This window comes from Centroberyx gerrardi, chromosome 9 (assembly GCF_048128805.1).
Source record: "Centroberyx gerrardi isolate f3 chromosome 9, fCenGer3.hap1.cur.20231027, whole genome shotgun sequence".
In the NCBI taxonomy this organism is placed as follows: Eukaryota; Metazoa; Chordata; class Actinopteri; order Beryciformes; family Berycidae; genus Centroberyx; species Centroberyx gerrardi.
Window position 1 is genome coordinate 4,099,941 of NC_136005.1, and position 20,000 is coordinate 4,119,940.

Here is a 20,000-nt window from a genome sequence, read left to right on the forward strand (position 1 = left end):
ATTGTGCAAAAAAAAAATGAAAAAATGAAAAAAAAAAAAAAAAAACCCAACAAAAAGGTGCCGTGCTTCCCTGCCCTCCTGTTTGAACGGGAGCCAGCGCTCTGCCTGGCGCCAAGTGGAAGAGCGGTTTGCCGGTACAGCAGCCTGGCTCCGATGTTGTTTCCTCACGCTCTTTCTCATTTCTGTTCTCTCTATTACTTTTTTTTTCTCCCCCCCCCCCCCCCCCCCCCCGTCCGTCGTCTTGGCGTTTGTGGTGTCGGTGTACCTAAAAGGTCGGGTGAGCCCCTGGAGGCTGGGTGTCACTCCGGCAACAAACTCTCATTTTTGTTCTTCTTCTCTCTATTTTCTCTATTGCTGTTTGCATCAGCCGTCCTGATGGTCTGACTTGTGTGTTGTGTTGGTAAGGCCTTGGAGGCAGGGTGCCGCTTTGTAGCAGGGGTTCTCAACCATGTAGTCTGCAGGTTTTCATTCCAACCAAACACGACTGATTACCTCCTCATTATCTGGTTGAAGGTGTGTTAATCAGTGAAACCCGCCGGCACATGGTTGAGAAACATGCTTTATACTAATGAACTCGCCTACTTGTTCTTTCTCTTTCTCTGTGGTTTCTCTGTTTGCAAACAGAGTTCGACGTTTCTCTGAGTCCAACGCAGCTTATCCGGAGTGACGGCTGTGCGGGCGTCAGTGCCGACGGGTTGGTTTTGGATTTTCACAGAATAAACTCTCCTTCAGGTAGCTGCAGAAAGCAAAATCAATATGATAATGGCGTGGCGCGGACTCAACCTGCTACAAGAAAAACAAAAATTGAAGTGTTAGATATCCCTACGACTCCGGACTGTTCGGACACCTTGCTTTTTGTCTTTTACCTGTGTTTCTCCTGCATGTGGAGCCCTTGCAGGAAGAGGGTCCCTGCAGCAGTGAGACAAACACACACCCGAGGCAAGTTTTTTAAATGGATGAGTATTTCAATTTCCCCACCGCAAGAGCCATGCTGATTGCAGCGTGCCCCTGCTCGCTTTGGGGAGCACTTGATGCCAAGTTTGGGCTAAACTGGGCCTGGCAAGGAGGGAGACTTGGGGCAAAATAGCAGTTGAGTATGTTCTTATTGCTTCAAAACAACTGGAGAAACTGTGTGGGTGTGTGTGTGTGTGGAGGGGGGGGACAGAGGGCCAAAAAAACATAACATAAGAGAGAAAATAGAGAAAGAGAGAGCAAGAGACAATGAGACTAAGAGAGAAACAGTCCAAACTAACCTCCATGTTCCACAGGGAGCGTTACATCCCACGATTCGGTACAGAAAATCTCTCCATTTTAGAAATAATGAACTTGAGCAAATGATATTCTTTCCAAAATAGATAAGATAGTTTTAGAATACACTCCTCACATAGTTGTGTCCAGGTCGTGTGAGGTGTGCCTCGGTGGTTGCCGGAGTTGTCGGTTCCTTTAAGGTGAAGCGATGAACTCGCTCTGCGGCGGCGTTGTGAAGATTTACTCTGACAACACAAAGAGAGGTTTGTCCTTGTGTGTCCTTATGTGCTTACCGCAGCCTTGCATCAATACTAGCTGTTGGATTACAGTGACAAAACATCTCTGCTTCAACTTAGAGATTTGTTCCATCCTCTGTAGCAGTGCTTCTCAGCTATCTCCAGTGGAGGTCTGCAGGTTTTCACTCCAGCCAAACTCCACAGTGCCTGATTTCACTGATTGGTTCCCTCTCTCTGGTTGAAGGTGTGCAAATCGGGCCAAATCGGAGGGTGTAGTGCGAGTTTGGAGTGAAAACCTGCAGGCTTGAGCCTCAGTTGAACATGGGGATTTTTTTTTCCCCGTGGAATCTGCATTGGGAGTGCAAGTTGGGCCTAGAGGTAGAGAGATAACCAAAATGTTGCCGGTTCAGTCCCGGGACAGGAGGGTGTATCCGAGCTGTGAGCCGGTGACTCGAGGGGGGGCAGGGATTACACCCACAGTGCCCACTATCACTGCCAAAGTGCCCTTGAGCAAAGTGCTGAACCTCCAAACTGCACTAAGAGGTGCTGACGCTGCACTCTGAGCTCAGTGATGACTTTTCCCTCTCTTCTCTGTCTCTATAGTCTCTTTCACACACATATAGAACCCATGAGATTGCTGTGTGAACTTTCCCAGCAGTGATTGCGGTTTCCCCCGTTCACACTATTAGCTACTATCTGTAAAGAGTAATAATCAGGTGGATATCATAAAAGAGGTTAACTTGTATGTGAAAGAGGCTGTGTGGAAAGGTATGGGAAAACAAAAAAATTAGCTCATTTCGCCAATTTTGCAAACTTTCATCTTTCAGTGGTGCACCATTCTTCTTGGTCCCTCAGATCGGTGTGTCCGGTGTTGGCTCCATGGCTGTGGCTGGGGCCAGTAGCAACTCTAATGACACATTGATCTGTCTGCAATAAGCCCATGAACCTTCCTTACACAAACACACACACACACCTTCAGGCTAGTGTGTATACAGTGTGCACACACACACACACTACTCCCCACCCCACGGTCCCGTCGTCAGCCTATCAGAGGCATGAATCGATCAGAGAGCCATCGGTACTGGATGTGGTTACGCCTGGTGTGTGTGTGTGTGTGTGTGTGTGTGTGTGTGTGTGTGTGTGTGTGCGTGTGTGTGTGTGTGTGTGTGTGCATGCTGGGTTGGGAGGTATTGTCTCCTCTCTCACTTGCTTCCTTTCTTTCGCTTTTGGTCTATGATTATGTATGTAAACAAGCTCTCTCTATTTGTCTCCCTCTCTCTCTCTTATCTCCACCACTACCTGCCTACATTCACTCTGTGTGTGTGTGTGTGTGTGTGTATGTGTGTGTGTGTGTGTGTGTGGCGCCCTGGCTCGCTGAACATTTCAAATTCTTTCTAAGTTGGAGCAGGAGAGTAGAACTATCTATCTCTCTATACTTTCTCTTTCTCTCTCTCTCTCTCTCTCTCTCTCTCTCTCTCTCTCTCTCTCTCTCTCTCTCTCTCCCTCTCTCTCTCTCTCTCTCTCTAAACGCCTCACAGCTCGCTCCATGCAGTGCGGCACCACACAGCACAACACACCACACAACAACACACAGCATGGTCGTGCGTAGCGGTAGAACAACAAACACTCAAAGAGAAAATAAAAGAGAGAGAGAAAGTTAAGGGGGGGGGTCTTGTTTACGCACGAGTCGCAGGACTTTAGAGCCCCGTCCCACTCGCCACTACTTAAAGTCAGCGTGGGTACAGCAGGCAAGAAAACAAACAAACCCAGTGCACCCTCCACACACACACACACACACACACACACACACACACACCCTGTGTCGCAGCTTTGAATATTGCAGAATAAATTAGCTTTTGTGCTAGTCTTAAAAATATGACATTTTATATGCATGCTGTGATAGCAAGGGCCTCCCTCACACACACACACACACACACACACACAGATGTTCAGACACACACACTTTCTCTCTCTCTCTCTCTCACACACACACACACACACACTGTTAAATTAGGCAGGGATGGATGGCTAGCCAGCAGCCCCCTGCTGTGAAGGAATGCTGTGTGGTGTAAAAAGAAAAAAAGGAGGATTTAAAGAGGTTTACCAGCTGCCTGACCTCTCACCTTTGACCTCAGACCCCCCACCCCCCGCCAGCACCCCCCCCCCCCTCGGCCCTCTCAAGACCCTCTCAAGTCAACGAAGGGCGAAACGGGGGGTGGTGGAGGGGCTTGGGAGGTCACTGGTCAGAGTGAAGGGGGTCCTCAAAGGAATGATTGCTGACTTTTTAGTCACACTGAGGCGCACAGAGACATAGACACACACACACACACACACATACAGACACACACACACAGACACACACACGAATAGCTCTGCATGTGTGGCCACTCCACAGAAGTGCACACACTTCTTCACGTGTGTTTTTGTGTGTCCACACTGCAAAAAATCTCCATCTTAACGAGTCATTTAGTCTATTATTGAGTCCTAAAATTGTATTTTCGTAAAATAAGTGAAAATAATCCAGTGGGGTTTGATCATTTCACTTGATTCCAATGCAAATCAACTTGTTTCTTGTGTTTTGTGTGTGTGTGTGTGTGTGTGTGTGTGTTAGTGGAAACTCTGCCGCGTTGTCGTGTCTGTTTCCCGGCTCCTGCCCACGTGTTCGCTCGTCTTCCACAGTGACCTTCTGTCCGTCGCACAAACAGCCGAACTCTTCAGCCTGCAGCGGGTGGGAGGGGCCAGAGGGCCGGGCCACAACACTGGCTCTGTGTTTCAAGCCCTTGTTATGGAGGAATACATTAACAGGGATCATGCCACATCGCTGCCACCCACCCCGAACCCCCCCCCACCCCGACTCCCCGAACCCATCTGCCAACCTCTGGCCAAGTCGTCATGGGGTCGCATGACTGGACGCCTGGCCAAAGGGCGCGGGACTTTCCACACTCGCCTGTCCCGATGGTTATCCACAAGTACAGGGGGGATTTTTGTGTGAAATTGTGCGGAATTTGTCAGTCCCGCTCCTCCAAAAATAGCTGAAGTTGTCCGAATATTTGGGTCTGGTTTCACTTCAGTTGAGTTCAGTTCACAATTCAGTTGAAATCGACCTTTATTGTTCAGTCAGGACAGTTTGGTTTGCACAGCGATACGGCGGTAAATAAAAAAGCTGGGTAAGCTATCTCCAGCTGGTGATCATCATAAGCAAAAATCAATAATACTTTCAGAAAAGTCATTAATTTATGCTTTTTCCCCCCTTACATAGCTAATATAACCATATCTTCATATAACTTGCATCAGTTTGATGGTACTTACTATGATGCGTGCTATGAATTGACATCATACAGATTTATGTCACTTATGAACTCTTCTCCAGATGCAGACAGGGTTTCAAATCACCACCACCACCTCAGATGTCAGTGTAAATCTAGATGTTTAATTGTAGTTTCAGTGTTTAAATGTAATGTAAATGTAAGGTTTTGATTTCCCCCCAGAAAAAGTTTGACATTTGACTCTGTTCTGGGTCTGTTTTTGGGGTTTCTGGTTTACCGTAACACACCATTTTAAAACCAGCGGTGGGTTTTTAACACAGCAGGAAGCCCCGAGTCGAAGTGTTGCATTTGCTGCTGTCTGTTCCTCGGGCCTTTTTTTAAAGCGGCTGTAAAAGAAAAAAGAGGAACCAGTTGTCTTTCTCAGGCTGTTAGTGGTGGTGGGAGGGGGTGGGAGGGGGGTGGGGGGGGTGGTGATGGACTGACTGACAGACAGAGTGTGGGTCAACCTCACCATCTGTCTCTGCTCTTTACAAGGCGGTGTGATGGACAGGAGGGCGGGCGCTCCCCAAACCTCCGGCCCAAACAGGAAGTAGCCACAGCTTCCTGCGTGTGTGCCGTCAAGTAAAACTCTCACTTGTGAAAGTGAAACCTCTGTCAACACTGAACGGCTTGCTGTTACTGTTGTTGTCGCTCTGTGTTGATTCTGATGTCGGGGTCGGGGGTCGGGGGTCAATTCATGAATGAACTCATGAATTCCAGTTCAACTGAGGAATTGGAATCGGAATTTGAAAAAAAAACGACAAGAAACAGAATCGGAATTGAGTTGGAATTTCAGGAAGTTTAATTTTATCCAATGAAATTCTTCAAAATTCCATGTTTTCTTTTGCTTTTTCTTGCCTCATATCTAAGATTACACATAGTGTTATACAGTATATTATCAATACTGAATATCATAAAATGCTAAAGGTTCCTTTCAGGTGGTATTTGATGCAAAACATGTAATCATAATCCATACATTATGATTGAATGTGTTTGATTTGTTGAACTGTCTTTTATTTGACTCATAATGTTTGACAACAACTCTTAGAAGTGGAATTTCATGGAATTTAATAGAATTCTGTTTCCTGTCATTCCAATTCAATTCCAATTCTGTTTCCTTAGAGCTGGGTTCCAATCCCAATTCCAATTGAGTGACTGATGTCTGTTTTAGTGTCCGTATGTCTACAGTTAGTACTGTCTGACTTGCGAAGATCAATCATTTGCCGCCTCATTCTCTCTTTCATTCCCTCATTAATACACTAGAATAAAGCAGAACAGAACAGACCTTCCCAGAGCAGACATGGAGACAGCATCCCTCCTTGTTGCTGTGCCTCTGAGCACAGTGTAGCTCCAGAAGCGGGACGTCTGGCCGTCCCACTGAGGTTACCGAGCGCTGCTTAGCGAGCTGATGGGCTTTGGCCCAGTTTCCGCAGCAAATTACCAGGATTAACTTCTTTTTCAATTAATTCCCTGAAAGAAGCCTGAAAAAGATGGCCGCCCTTGATGAAGAGAGGGTTAGCCGTCAACCGAGCCAATGGAGTTTGCCCCTGTGTGTGGTTTAGTATGTGTGTGTGTGTTCCTGTATCTGTGTGTGTGTGTGTGTCCGCGTGTGTGAATGTGTAAGTTTGCGTGTGTGTGTGTGTGTATCCATTTCTCTCTCTTTTCTTTCCACCCTCCGCTACAGAATCAAAAAGCCATCAGGCCAAAAGAAGCTTTAGATATTAGCTCTGAAAAAGCAGCCTCGCTTCATCAAAGGTCGCAGCCACATATCTCATTTAGCTGAATGGAGACTGTAACAGTGTGAGAATCACATTTTGAATCTTGGATGTGAAAAGGCACAAAGGGACCTCATTTATGCAGACGGACGGAGGCGGATTAGGCCTCCCTCTTTGTTTCCAAATGAAGAGCTTTGTAGCAAAATGAGACGTCTACCATTTGAAAAAGTGACACCTACTCTTATAAAACTACTGATAGTACAAAGTGATGCTACTTGTTGGTTCAGTGCTTTTGTAGACCGGATCTTCTGGAGATATTGAGTAATGATTTGTTTTTTTTTTTTCACCAAAATGGATGCATAGTGTTTGGAAATCTTGGAAGTCTTGACATAGGCGGATAGGTTTGACACTTGGAGAGGCGTGTGTGTGTGTGTGTGTGTGTGTGTGTGTGTGTGTGTGTGTGTGTGTGTGTAGGTATGGGTGACACATCGCCTGGTGAGCAGTGTCTCCTACCTTGTGTTGAATAAATAAGCCGGTGCACCATTGGAATACTAATGCCTCTACACTGCAAAAAATGCCCATCTCAAGAAGTCATTTAAGCTTATTTTGAGTCTTAAAATTGTATTTGTCATAAATCTGCCAAAGCAGTGAGATATCTTCAACTCAACAGTCTTCATTCAAGTGACATTATCCTGAAACAAAAGCAATACGCTTTATTTCAAGGTCATATCACTCTTCAAAACATGAGGAATGATCTCACTCTATTGGTATTTTTTTCACTAGTTGTAATAAAAACAAGATTTTTAAGACTCAATACTAGATTAAATCACTTGATTAGATGGACATTTTTTGCAGTGTAGACCAGCCAGCTGTCTCCTCTGCCGACTGGCACTGTAATTGTGTCTGACTGAAAGGAGCAAATCTTCCCGAGATATCTGCACACACACACACACACACACACACACCTTGGATCAAGATCTCACCAAGCTGTCATTCCAAAATGCTATACTGTATATTTATTTTGGAAAAAGGGTTCATACTTGATGTTCATTGGTTAAAATAATAAAAAAAAAAAGATGATTACATCCCCTGAAATGTTACAGTTTTCAATTTTGTTCAGCAGTGAGTTTTGTTATCATGCCAGCAGTCATTTTTTCAGCGTAGGTGTCACCGTTTTTCCAATGGTGCATATCTCATTTTGGAATGAAACTCCTCGTATGAACCACACAGCCGATGCTACACGGCGAGTCCTGCCAATTACACAGAGGAGGTTTGGAGACATTTTCTAAACACCCTGGCCTGCCAGTCTCTCCCTCCTCCTCCGCCTCCTCCTCCGCCACTTAGAATAATCTCATTCCCCCCCCCGTCCGCATCCCATTTCCAGAATGAATCTGAACCGTTCCTCCCCAGCCGCCCCGGCCGTCCTCCAAAAACTTTTTTCCCCCTCCCGTGGCAATTTTTAAAGGGCGTCGAAGCCGGCGGCCAGTCAGTCTGATGCTTGTCTGTCTTTATTGGCGGGGGGCCAAGGATTGACGTCACCCCCTCTCCCCCCCCTGTTCGCCCAACCACCACCATCACACACACACACACACACACACACACACACACACACCACCACATCCCCTACCCCCTGCTCCTCTATTGTCAAGGACTAATATGCCTCACACCCCCCCCGCCTCCCTATCCCAGCATCCCACTGTGCCCTGTGCCGTGTCCTATAATTAAATGCCTCCCCTATATGTAATATGGAACACGCCCCCCCCCCCCACTCCCCTCCCCTCCCAGGTTCTTCTTAGCCCAGGTGATGGTCGCCAGAGAGAGCGCCACCCGCGACCTCTGACCTTTGCGATGTTTGGCAGCCAGGGTGCCGGACCAGGAGAGGGAGAGAGCAAAAACAAGCGTTCCCCTGTGTGTGTGTGTGTGTGTGTGTGTGTGTGTATTGTGTGTGTGTGTTTCGCCTGCCAACTCGAGGCGTCACACAGCATGGCGGGGTCAGACAGGAGACACAGATAGTCTGTCGCCCCTCAGCGGTAAACAAAATGGCCGTGCAATAAAGTCCGCATATTAGGAGGTCAGCTCCCCGCCAATTCCTCCCAACTGCCAGTCCCCCCCCCCCCCCCCCCCCCCCCCTCGCTGCTGTGCACTCAGCCTCAACTGAGGTGGATTTCAGCTAAAAGCCTCGGAGCCCTGGGTGTTTATTGGAAGGACAGCGCTGCTTCATAACGTTCATGGTAAACCCATTTCCTGCCGATCGAACTCGGGGGCAACACCTCTGAAAAAACAACAAGTTTAACGGGCCGGTGGCAATTCAGGCCCAAATCTTTCTGTAAGCCTCCAGTTCCTCTCGGAGGCAGCCAGACACAGACAGTCTGCCATTTTGGATAAAATGCTGTGCGTCCATCTTGGAAAAAAACAACAAAAAAAACAGCTTACCTGAAAATTCACCAGTCAGTATCACAAAAATAGATGATCTTGAGCTTAAAAGCGGAACTATTTTGGAAACGAACGTCTCAAGCTGGCTCGTGACTTCAACAGCGACCCCTAATATGTTGTACTTTCATTCCGGCAATCATTTTGCAAGAGTAGGTGGCAATTTTGTCAAATGGCGGGTCTCTCGTTTTGGAATAAAAAGAACTCTTCAGGTGATTTTTCGGCGGTGCTTCACAGCAGGTTCTCTTTTTAGCTGGGAAATGGAAGCTAAAAAGGCTCTTAGGGGTCCCAGAGAAAAGGTTAGCAGGCTCCCAGGAGGGAAGCAGATGGCTTACTCAAGGTGTCTCCGAGGATGTCGAGCGCCGTTCCCGGGTTCTGGGGCTGGGAGGTTGGGAACAGTCGAGGGCAAAGGCTCATGGGAAAGCTACTCCGGGGGAGAGGTTGCCGGGGCAGGGCGTTCTGCAATCTCTTAATGAGGTCACGGAGGCTGCGGTTCTCCCTACCTACACAAACAACCTTCACCAAGGCAGGAAAAAAGAAAAGAGACGAGCTTGTGCTTGTGCGTCTCCATAACAGAAATTGTGTTTGAGATGGAATATGCGATGGAGTTTATAGGCATCGAACAAAGCTTCAAATATCAGTTGAGGTTGTGGCTCAGTGGGTTGATGTGACACTTCACAGCAAGAAGTGTATGGAGTTTGCATGATCTCTCTGTGTTCTCCTGGGCTCCTTTGGGTGCTTTGGTTTCCTCCCATAGTCCAAAGACATGCAAGTCAGGTGGATTGGAGACTCTAAATTGCCCAGGTAGGAATGTGAGTGTTTGTCTATCTGTGTTTGCCCCAGTGTATGCTGGGATATCCTGGGGCGGAAGGCAGGGAGACACGCTGGACAGACCGAGAAATTGCGGGTAGAGAAAGAGACTGAAATTGCAGAGAAATTGACTGAGTGAATGATTGTGTTGAGGGGGCAACATGCCATGAAAACATTTAATCTTCCATTAATTATTTGACCTTTTCTCACTGGCTCTTGATAATACAAAATAGTAATGACGATAATTGTTCGCAAGGAATCCAAGTGGTTGGGATGAGATAGAACCAGAATCATATCAGAAGCGTTCCTTTTCTCTATTTTCCTTCTTTTTTTCATTTTTAACTTTTGTGATATTTAAATTTTTCTTTTGTCCGCTCTCTCCTCTCTCTGTGGACTGAACGGACTGTTCTAGAATAACACAAAGTCAAAGCGATGTTAATGAAAGTGCAATGAAAGCGAACGTTACATTTTATTTCTTGTTTTTATGTTCTGTGTGGAGCCCAGGAAGAGTAGCTGCTGCGTCATCTGCACAGCTAATGGGGATCCTAATAATAAACAGTAATAATAAACATGCCTCCAACATACGTGTTCATTCTAGCGTCACGGAAATAGTTGTCACATCTGTTGTCATCTGTTTGCACTCCTTGCTACTTGTTGCTTATAATTTTGTTGATGTTCTACTGTTCACTCATTAGAAGTTGCTCAGGATAAAAGCGTCAGCTAAATGCCCGAAATGTAAATGTTAACCGCAATACCTTGCAACACTTATGTATCTGTTTACCGTGCATAAGCTCTTCTCTTTCTCACGCCGAAGCTCCCCTCACATGGCGGGTAATGAGAGGAGCGCCTTGGGTCAAATTCCCCCGATGCAGATCTTTCAGGATGGAGGGAACAGCGAACGAAAGAGTGAAGCAGGGAGGTGGATACACACTGGGGCATTTACATAATAGTCTTGCAGCTCCATGCAAATTCATGCGATTCCCTACCAAACATCTGCAATGCAAGCACAGTTAAGTATGCATGAGTTAGAGGGAGGGGAGGGGAGGGAGGGGGGCGAGATGGAGATGGAGGGAAAGAAAAACAGAGATGGAGGATTTGAAAGAGGACTAGTCTGAACAGGAGGATATATTTAGAAGCCACACACACACACACACACACACACACAATCCCCCATTCTCTCTCTCTCTCTTCCAGTCTCTACGTCTCTCTCTCTCTCCCAGCACTGACACAGCTTTTAGGTATCACAGCATCGAGTGTGTGTGCGCTTGTGTTGGTGTTTGTTTTTTTTTGTTTTGATTTTTCTTTTTCCTCACGGTTGACTTTGTAGATAAAGCCACTTTTCAGATGCAGAACACCCCATAAAGCTGAAAAGGTGGGAGGGATGAGAGAGAGAGAGAGGGAGAGAGAGGGAGGGAGAGAGAGGGAGAGATGAGGGAAACCTCACTAATGACACCTGGAATCAATACTGTTAGGATTTCAGCTTGCTAGAAAACAGATGGTTGACGCTGTAGACTAGTTTTATAGCTGGGGGTGGGGGTGGGGTGGGGGGCTACGTGGTTACACATACACACATACACACACAAATACACACAGCAATATATCTAACTGAATATAAAAAAAACAAATATACAGGCTCATATATAGCCTACACTAGTACCGACACACTAATGCACCAAATGCCCACACACTGAAATACACACACACACATACAAATAACAGCGCAAAAAAGAAACAAATGCAAACACACATACAGGCACACAATAAACTAATATATGCACAAACATATACACACATATGCATACACACACACTAATACACTCACAAATGCATGCACACACGCACAAATGTAAACTCTCATACACACACACACACACAAATATACACACAATATATACATACAGGCACATACAGTAATACATCCAAAAATGCAAATGCAGACAAATGCAAACACATGCAAATAGGCCTGCACAGACACAAACACACACACCTACACACACACACACACAGAGCCGATACTCTGAATGAACTTGCATCTGTGTGTCCTTGGTCTCCTGTAGGGTATGAATCAAAGAAAGGCAGTGAGCTGGTTGAGGTAAAAGCCTGTAACTCGGGGCTGACGCATAAAAACTCCATCTGAGGTAAAGAACTGATAGCTGCAGAGAGAGAGAGAGAGAGAGAGAGAGAGAGACATAAACAGCAGCCAGCAGATAGCGGGCTTTAAGGAAGGCCATAAAAGAAGCAGTATTCACTCGGAAATTAGTATTTCTCTGTCATCCGAGAGCAGAAAATGTGTCCAGGCAGAAGTGACACGGTCTCATTTACATGACAACCAGCTACTAAATGACTTAGAAAGCCCTTACTTTCTTTCAGATCAAAAATGGACGGTAATAATTTATGTTAATGGTATTTTGGATTAATACACAACTCTCAGGCTTCAAGTGTGAGTGTTAGTGTCGGAGGCGATGAACAAGGACATTGATGTTGTGTCATTAGTGGCCCTTGTTGCAAATCATGTCTCCAATTGAAGCAAATCAACCTGTACAGGCCTCGGCTCATTTCACTTAATGGTCGCTCGCCCTTTCTAAAATAACCAAAGTTGTCCTTGTCTGGCTGTTAATGCTTGTGTTAGAGCTCCTAGCGTTTTAGGAGTGATAGCTTCTGAGTGAAAGAAGCTAAATGAGGGGCGGGCGACCTTTTTTGGAAGAAGATCAACCTTTTCTTTGAGGAAGCCGTGGTGAGCTACCAGCAGATTCTGTGAAAAGCATAGTTCCTGCAACCGTAATTAAGCAAGCGTGAAATAAGCCGAATGTTTTGTACCAAGATACTTCACAACAGTAATATTACCAACATGAAGTAGTTAAAGCTACATTGTTTTCCCCCACTTTGGCCCGTTTTGTATTTTTCTGTATTTATTTATTTGCACAGTGGAACAGTCATTCTACAAGACAGAAAACACACATGAAGAAAATGATGCAAAGCAATTTGCATCAATAAAATAAATACATAAGCCATAATAAGCTAAATCAAATAATAAAATGAATTACATAAACGAAACAATATCAGTGTATTGACTACAATTCAGCGTCCCTTAGCATTTGTATTACTCTATTTGAGATACTGGATGGGAGGAGTTTACCATAATAGGAGAGTTCAGATAGAGTCAGATGAGTCAATCACAAAGTATACAAAAATTAACTTTGAAATACTTTCCTGTGATCATCTAAACGTTCTGGCACTATTAGACTTGGCCTGTGTGGCAGACCCCGCCCTTGTGGCACTCCAAGCAGGTTAAAACAAATTCATCTTGATATAGGATAGTCTCCATATGGATATGATTTAGTCACACTCTGGGAGTTTGAACCCTACCGAGCTGCACGGGGTAATTCTTTGCAGACGTTTTCATCCAAAGCCATCTGCATGGAAATATATAACCTCCATCCCTGCATGCAACCACAAACATTCTCATACCTAGACACATTCCACGCTTAAATACTTAATCTTCACCTTTTCTCTCGCTCTCTTTCACATACACTCCCCATACAACGCACCCTCCCGTCTCCATCTTGAGGCATCTCCCTGGAGGATCAACAACACCCCCCCCTCCCCCCCCTCACCACCGCCGCCACACCGCCTCCTCCTGAGTTTGATAATCAACAGCAGCGTGTGGCGGGTTGCAGCAGGGAGTCGCTGTAAACCGGGTCTTGCCAGAGTCCCGGAGCCAAAAATTAGATGGCGCCGATACGGTCGCTGTAGAAACCAAACAATACACGAGGCGGAAAAAGCTCACTCCCTGAAGAAAGTGCAACTTTATTTGGGCTACACAGACCTTAGAAACGGTGTTCTTTTCAAAGGCCCCGGACATCAAACGCTCTCTTTTGATCTTCCTGCGAGCCGCTGATATCGGTAGCACCGGCCGAACCGAAGTCTGGCTGAGTGTGAAGCGAGTTCGCCGCTCGACTGTAAAAAGGGCCGTATTATTGTGGACCCTCGGGTGATAAGTAGTTGTTTTTCTCCCCGTGAACTTCACATCTTTACAATGTGTGTGTGAGAAGGAGCATACTTAGAAGTGGCCTCATGTCTTGCGGTTGCTGGTCACACGGTCTCCCATTTAGAAAATACGCACATCTGCACCTTCAAACGGTTTATAGAATTGAGTCTTTCCTTCCTCCTTAATTTTACCCATTGTAGTGTGTGCATATAGGTGTGTAAATGTGTGTGTTGCTCCCATCGCTCCCGCTCTCATTTCAGGCTTTTGTCGCAAACCCCCAACTCCCCTTCCCCGCGCTGCCCCTCTCAATCTCAGTAATCAAACGCCTTGGTATCAATATTGCACGGGGAAATGAGTCGAATTAAAAGCTAGACCATGTCAAAGTGAGAGTCCCTGATTACCAGCGGCTGCCGCCACTCAGCGGAAATCACTCCTCCATTTTGGCTGTAATTAGTGAAGCCCGGCGACTGGGCAGTAGCTGGAATGATTGGCGGTTTCAGTATCAAACTCTCTTAATTGCTCAGCAGTGGGGAAAGCCTAGAGGTTTTTGAGGAGTGTTTGGGACTGGGAGGTTGCCAGTTTGAATTCCCAGATTGGCAGGGAGAATCAGGAGTGTGTGTTGTGTTTTTTTTCCAGCAATGCCTTGCTTCACACTGGGTTAAATTCACATCTGGGAGCCGCCTAGTACAACCACACTTCTACTGTTGTTGACCACTGTGAAGCTCCATTGGATATTGGGAGTTAAGTACTTTACTGAAGGGAACATTGGTGGGGGGGGGGTACATCACGTCTAATTCATTCACCTATATTGTCTCAGCCAGGATTTGAATCAGCAACCCTCTGGTCACAAGATCGCTACTCTGACCATTCTTCCGTCATCACACAGGTCATAGGACTGAGGAAAGTTGTTATTTGGGTGTGTTACTGTATTAAGCTCATGCTGTTAGCAGTCATACGTCAGCAAGAAGGGCTTTTGCAGTGATAAATGCGTCTCATCTTGACACAAAGACAGAGGAAAAGTTGTGCAAAGTGTTGCTCATTAGCTTGAGTTCCCTCCGAAAACAGTAAGTCCTTGCAGTCATCCGAGGACAACACCGGGATCTGCAAAACGTGACCGTTAGCAGTTAGCAGTTTCCCCTCGACCCACAGCCTATGAATGTGGAAGCGGCCTGGGTAATGGCGAGGGTTTATCAATCGATTAGCCTCTCTGGCTAGCATCGCCAGAATGCTAAACACCTTTTTATCCCCGCTGCATTCCCTCTTTCCTCTGCCCGTCTCTGGAGGGGAAGCGATGGTTGCTTTTAGCAGGAGTTGACGGGTTTTCCTGCGGAGGTGCTAATAGCAGGAGAGGCGTGCTGTGCTCTCCATGCCTCGCCATCCTCCCAACCACAGGACCGCTTTAGCGACACGTCGGCTTGTTGACAGCTGCAATTTTTGCAATTCTGAGCCGTCTGTGTTCGGAGTCAAAATCTAGAAGTATAGGCCCGATACAAGTAAGTTCCCCAAATCCCTCGGGGGATTAATAAAGAATGTGTGTAGGCTTGTATCTGTCTATCTATCTAACCTAATCTTTCACACAGTTAAGGCTCTGCGGTCCAGGTAGTGTGCAGTAGGCCGCTGTACACAGCGTTCGCGGTTGAACCGGAGCCCAGACGTGGCCGTAGGCTACGTTTGGTTAAGACCGCTCAACAACAATAGCTGTCGTAATTGTGTTGTGAAGTTTGTATAGCAACCAGAGCTGGAGATGGAGAACCGTGCCCTATGGGGAGGGCCATAAATCATAACCTGTGCTTCCCTTCAACCTGCACAGAGACATTCCCTGTAGATCCACAGGCATGGAGAGATCCCCCCACCTCCAACACTGTTTACAGTCAGAACAATAGGGGTCACAGGTCCTCTTGACACTTCTATACTCCCCCCGCTTCTCTCTCTCTCTCTCTCTCTCTCCCCCATCCCTCACTCCAATACCAATAACATCACCTACCCTCCAGGATAAAAAACAGAAGCGAGGACACACAAGCGTTGGTCGTGTGTGTATAGTATTGTGCTGAAAGATGAGCTGAGCTTCTGAAAGACGCCCACTCTTCTCTGGCACGGTGTTGCCACAAAAGACCCATTGTTGAGCTCTCCTTTTGTGTGTGTGATTGTGTGTGTGTGTGTGTGCTATGTGTATATGACTACACCTGTATATATACATACAGAAGTATGTGTGTGCGCGCTTGTATTCAGTGAGGGTATGTTGTGTGTGTGTGCCTATATGAGCGTGTTTATAGGCCTGCACATGTACAATGTATGTGTGTTTGTATAGTATGCATTTATGAGTGTGTGGTTTTGTTGTATGTGTGCCTGCATGAGTGTGTGTTTGCTTCATCTAGCGAGATGAAGAGATTGGCCCTGCAGCTATGGAGGGTGGGGCGTTGGCGTGCATAGCGACATGCCGTCTGAGGTGCTGGGTTACACTGCGATTAGCCGCGGTTTTCTGGCTCTCGCAAGGCCGCAGTCGCATAAACACAGCTCCGCAAAAAACAGCTGCACACTGTTAACCCAGTCAACTCCTCTGACTGTTTAGCCGTTTGACATGGCTGGTGAAATCACCGAGTTTTTGGTGTTTTCATTGTGTGTCTGCTGAAATTAGCATCGGTTGTTTCAGACGAGGCGAGTTGTTGCATATCGTAAATGCGATGTGGCCACCAAAGAACAGATTTCTAATATAAAAGTTTGTTGAATTATCAGAAGAGTTATTTAGAAATGCTACATGGCTGAAATGTGATGCAGTGAAGCATGTTACTAACTACTAGTAAGTGAGGAAGCCTATATATATACCAGGTATGTATCACTGGCCCCTGTCCTCCATGCTGTTGGTATATTTGGCCTCTAAAGTTAACTATCGCTGTATTTCGGGCGATGTGCTTCTGATTTAGATTACGTCTGACGGAGAGAGATTGTACCTGTCAGTCAGTTATGCTATTTTTGAAGTTCATTTACATTCACATTTCAGGCACTGACACTCTTGTCAAAAGCAACTTGCAGTGCGATAGCAGGTAGATATTTCATCTTGTCCGTCTTGTTCAGGGACACAGACAGTGGACACGTTGGCTGTGATTGACACTCTAAGTGTTTGGTTACAGGATGGTGTCTTTAACCTCTAGCTTAACCTCTAGTATGAATTGCAGAGCAAGGCTGTGCTGTAGTAACCCGTTCAACAACACAGTGTTGAAGGTAAAAATCCTCACTTCTAAAGAGCCACCCTCGCCTCTCAGGCAGGGTCAGGCACAGACTTAATGTTTTGCTCAAGGACCCTTCAGCAGGGCGGACGCTGGTTTTCTGCTTGTTTTCCAGTTTCATGAAGCCACCCTGCTGCACCCAGACTGTCCTGTAACTAGGGCTGGGCGATATTAACAAAATCAAATATCACAATATTTTAGACCGAGTATTTGTGCTTTCATAAGATATTTACACACAAGAAAATCAGTAATGTGTAATCAGTAATAGTAATATGGATATGATGAGCAGGTTGTTCATTTTACTCAGCCAGAACAGGCTAATAAATTCAGAAAATTGTGTCACTTTACTGTAACGCAGCCTTTAAGACCAGGAAGAAGTGACATTTAAGTTATTTCGCAATAATACCAAAATACCCAGACGATATCTAGTCTCATATCACGATATTGATATTATACGATACATCGCTCAGCCCTATCTGTAGCCGAATGATCACAGCCTCAATCCCTGCGACGGCCAATGTTTCTGTCCGAAGTGTCCTTGAGCAGGACACCGAAACCCTCTGTAGCCCCACCTGCTCACCCGTCCGCTGCAAGTTGCTGAACGTCGTAAATATAAAAAATGGACTCCAGCTCATTACATTCACGTCATGGCTCTCTCTCTCGCTCTCTCTTTCTCAGTCTCTTTATTCCCCTCCTTTTAATTAAAGAGTGTGTATAACCACACGGCGGTGGCGCTATGCAGCAGACATATCAATGAGCGCGACAGAGGCTGTGTGTGTGTGTGTGTGTGTGTGTGTGTGTGTGGTGGTGGGGGGGGAGGTCCCTGATCCCTCCGTGTAGCTTGGGGGATTAATGGCAATTTGACTAAAACAAAGAGACGGTGCCGGGAATATCGTCGGGCGCCTGCGTAATTACAAGGCGCTGAGATAAGCAAATAATGACAAGATCAGGCGATTAAAAAAGAAAAAAAGGAAAAGGAAAAAAAAACAGCGACTCCACCGCTAATTAGGGGATGTGAGAAGAGGTTGATAGCGCGGTGGGGAGTGTGAAGGGGTTGGGATGGGTGACAGTTTGCTTCCAGTAGTGCCATTCCAACATGGATTCCCTATTAGCTTCCTTCCAGTTATCTGTCGGTGATGTTCAACAGCCGGGAGTCCTTGAGCAAGATGTTGAACCGCTGCCTTCTTTGTCCAAGAGCATCTGCTAGTTATAGATGTGGTTTTATTACAGATACATCATTTGTATTTAGTCATTTAGTTTGACGATCTTATCTAGAGCGACTTGGAACGAGCGAGCAGGTAGGGGATTCAATACCTTGCTCAAGGACACGTTAACATATTCAAGTCCAAGTTCAAGTTTAGTTATATAGCCTACCGTCACAATATGTAACTGTATGATGGTCTTTTTGTGTGTGGGGTGGTAAACAGTTATGGTAAGAACATCATGGCTGATTTGGGTTGGGTTCCAAGTTAGCAAAATACCTGTATTCGTTAATCCCCAAGTCGAATGAATCCTCTTATCGAATCCCCTGTGCCCCCCCGATGATGTCATACGCTCGCATCCCCAGTGCGTACTGCCCAGTGTGTTGGTCAACATGGCGGATCGACACAAGCGAACCAAAGCAGGGGGCACACTTCTCAAAATGAAATGTGAATATGGCAAAATGCACAGTCCTGTTGACGGTAAACTTTAAGGGTGAGCCTGTTTACTCACCCTGGTTTAAACTGTAAATTTGAAATTCTCTTTGTCCTTTTTTCCCCAACAAATTATGTAAAAAGGTTCGACAATACTTTCGAACCCTAATGGCTGCTGTAGGAAGTGTATTGTGACTAACTTATCACCCCATATATGATTGTGTGGAACAGTATGAATGTCTGACTCTGTGCGTAGCAAACCTTCCTTGGATGAATAAAGCTTAAAACAACGATAAAAGTAAGAATCCAACTTAATCTCTCCTCTCTCCTGTCTCTCCTCTTGCAGAGTGCCAAGCCGTCCTGCGTGAAGACCCCAACCCTCCTGCCCAGTTGGGGCCTCGGCTCTCCGGCCAGGTCAAAGATCAGCCCCGACCCGCCCCGCCCTACCCCGCCGCCCCCAGCCCCCTCCCGGAGCCAAGATGGCCGCCAGCGGTGCCCCTCGCCTCTCCTTACCGGTCCTGCTGCCTGTCGCCACTTTGCTGCTATCGCTGCTGCTCGCTGGCTCCCACGCCTTAGGTAAGCAACCAGAAGTCTAACTAATACCTGAAACTGATCAACTTTACCATGTAGTGCCTTATACAGGTCCTTACTGGATAATTGTTGATTTCTGATGAACTGGATAGAATATAATAACAGAAAATATGATGTAGCAGCTACTCAGAAAAGCCTTGTAATTTCTGCTGAATACAAAGAGAGCAAACCTTGGTGTCTGCGAACATGTCCTCTTGAGGATGGAGCTATTGTCATCATTTCGTCAACCGAGGACTTCAGTTGCCACTGACCTTTTTCATTTTCTGTCAATGATTGTGTAAGAGTACCAAAAACTTTTTCAATTGGTAGATTTTCATCTTGAAAAGTCAAAAAGTCTGTAGTTTATCGTCAGTTTCTGCTTCAAAGAACCAATGAAAATAGGACCTTCACTAAAATATCAAGAGCTAGGTTTGGTTTTCTTCCAGTAGAGAACTTTTGGTACCCGCCAAGCAAAAAAAGCTAAAGATTTCTTTTAATTTTGTGCATTTTGTAAGAGTAGGTGTCACTTTTTTCACCTACATTTGTATTTTAGGCACTTAGCTGATGCTCTTAGCCAGAGAGACTTACAGTGAGTGATCAGGTTGGAGCTTTAGTGCTTTTCCTCAAGGACATTTTGACCTGGACACGACGGCTGTTGCAGGGATCAAACTGTGTGACTTCTCAGTTACGGGGTCCTTTTTGTAGCCAGGAGGCCACCCCACCTCGCCTCCAACAGTGGATATCTCATTATGGGACAAAACATACAGATTTTCATATCTATTTTCCATCTTGATATGTCTATCTGTGTAGATCTTTGTCCATATCTCCTTACTAACGGAG

The 20,000-nt window shown here is 46.0% G+C and overlaps 1 protein-coding gene across 1 annotated transcript in view; it reads left to right on the forward strand.

The window, feature by feature from the left end:
- ptprsa (protein tyrosine phosphatase receptor type Sa) overlaps positions 1 to 20,000 on the forward strand; it is a 296,738-nt gene that overhangs the window by 101,487 nt on the left and 175,251 nt on the right. The window contains exon 3 of the mRNA XM_078285725.1: positions 18,937 to 19,166. Coding sequence (XP_078141851.1) covers positions 19,070 to 19,166 — 97 coding nt within the window. The 5' untranslated portion in view covers positions 18,937 to 19,069. The remainder of the gene's footprint in view (positions 1 to 18,936; positions 19,167 to 20,000) is intronic.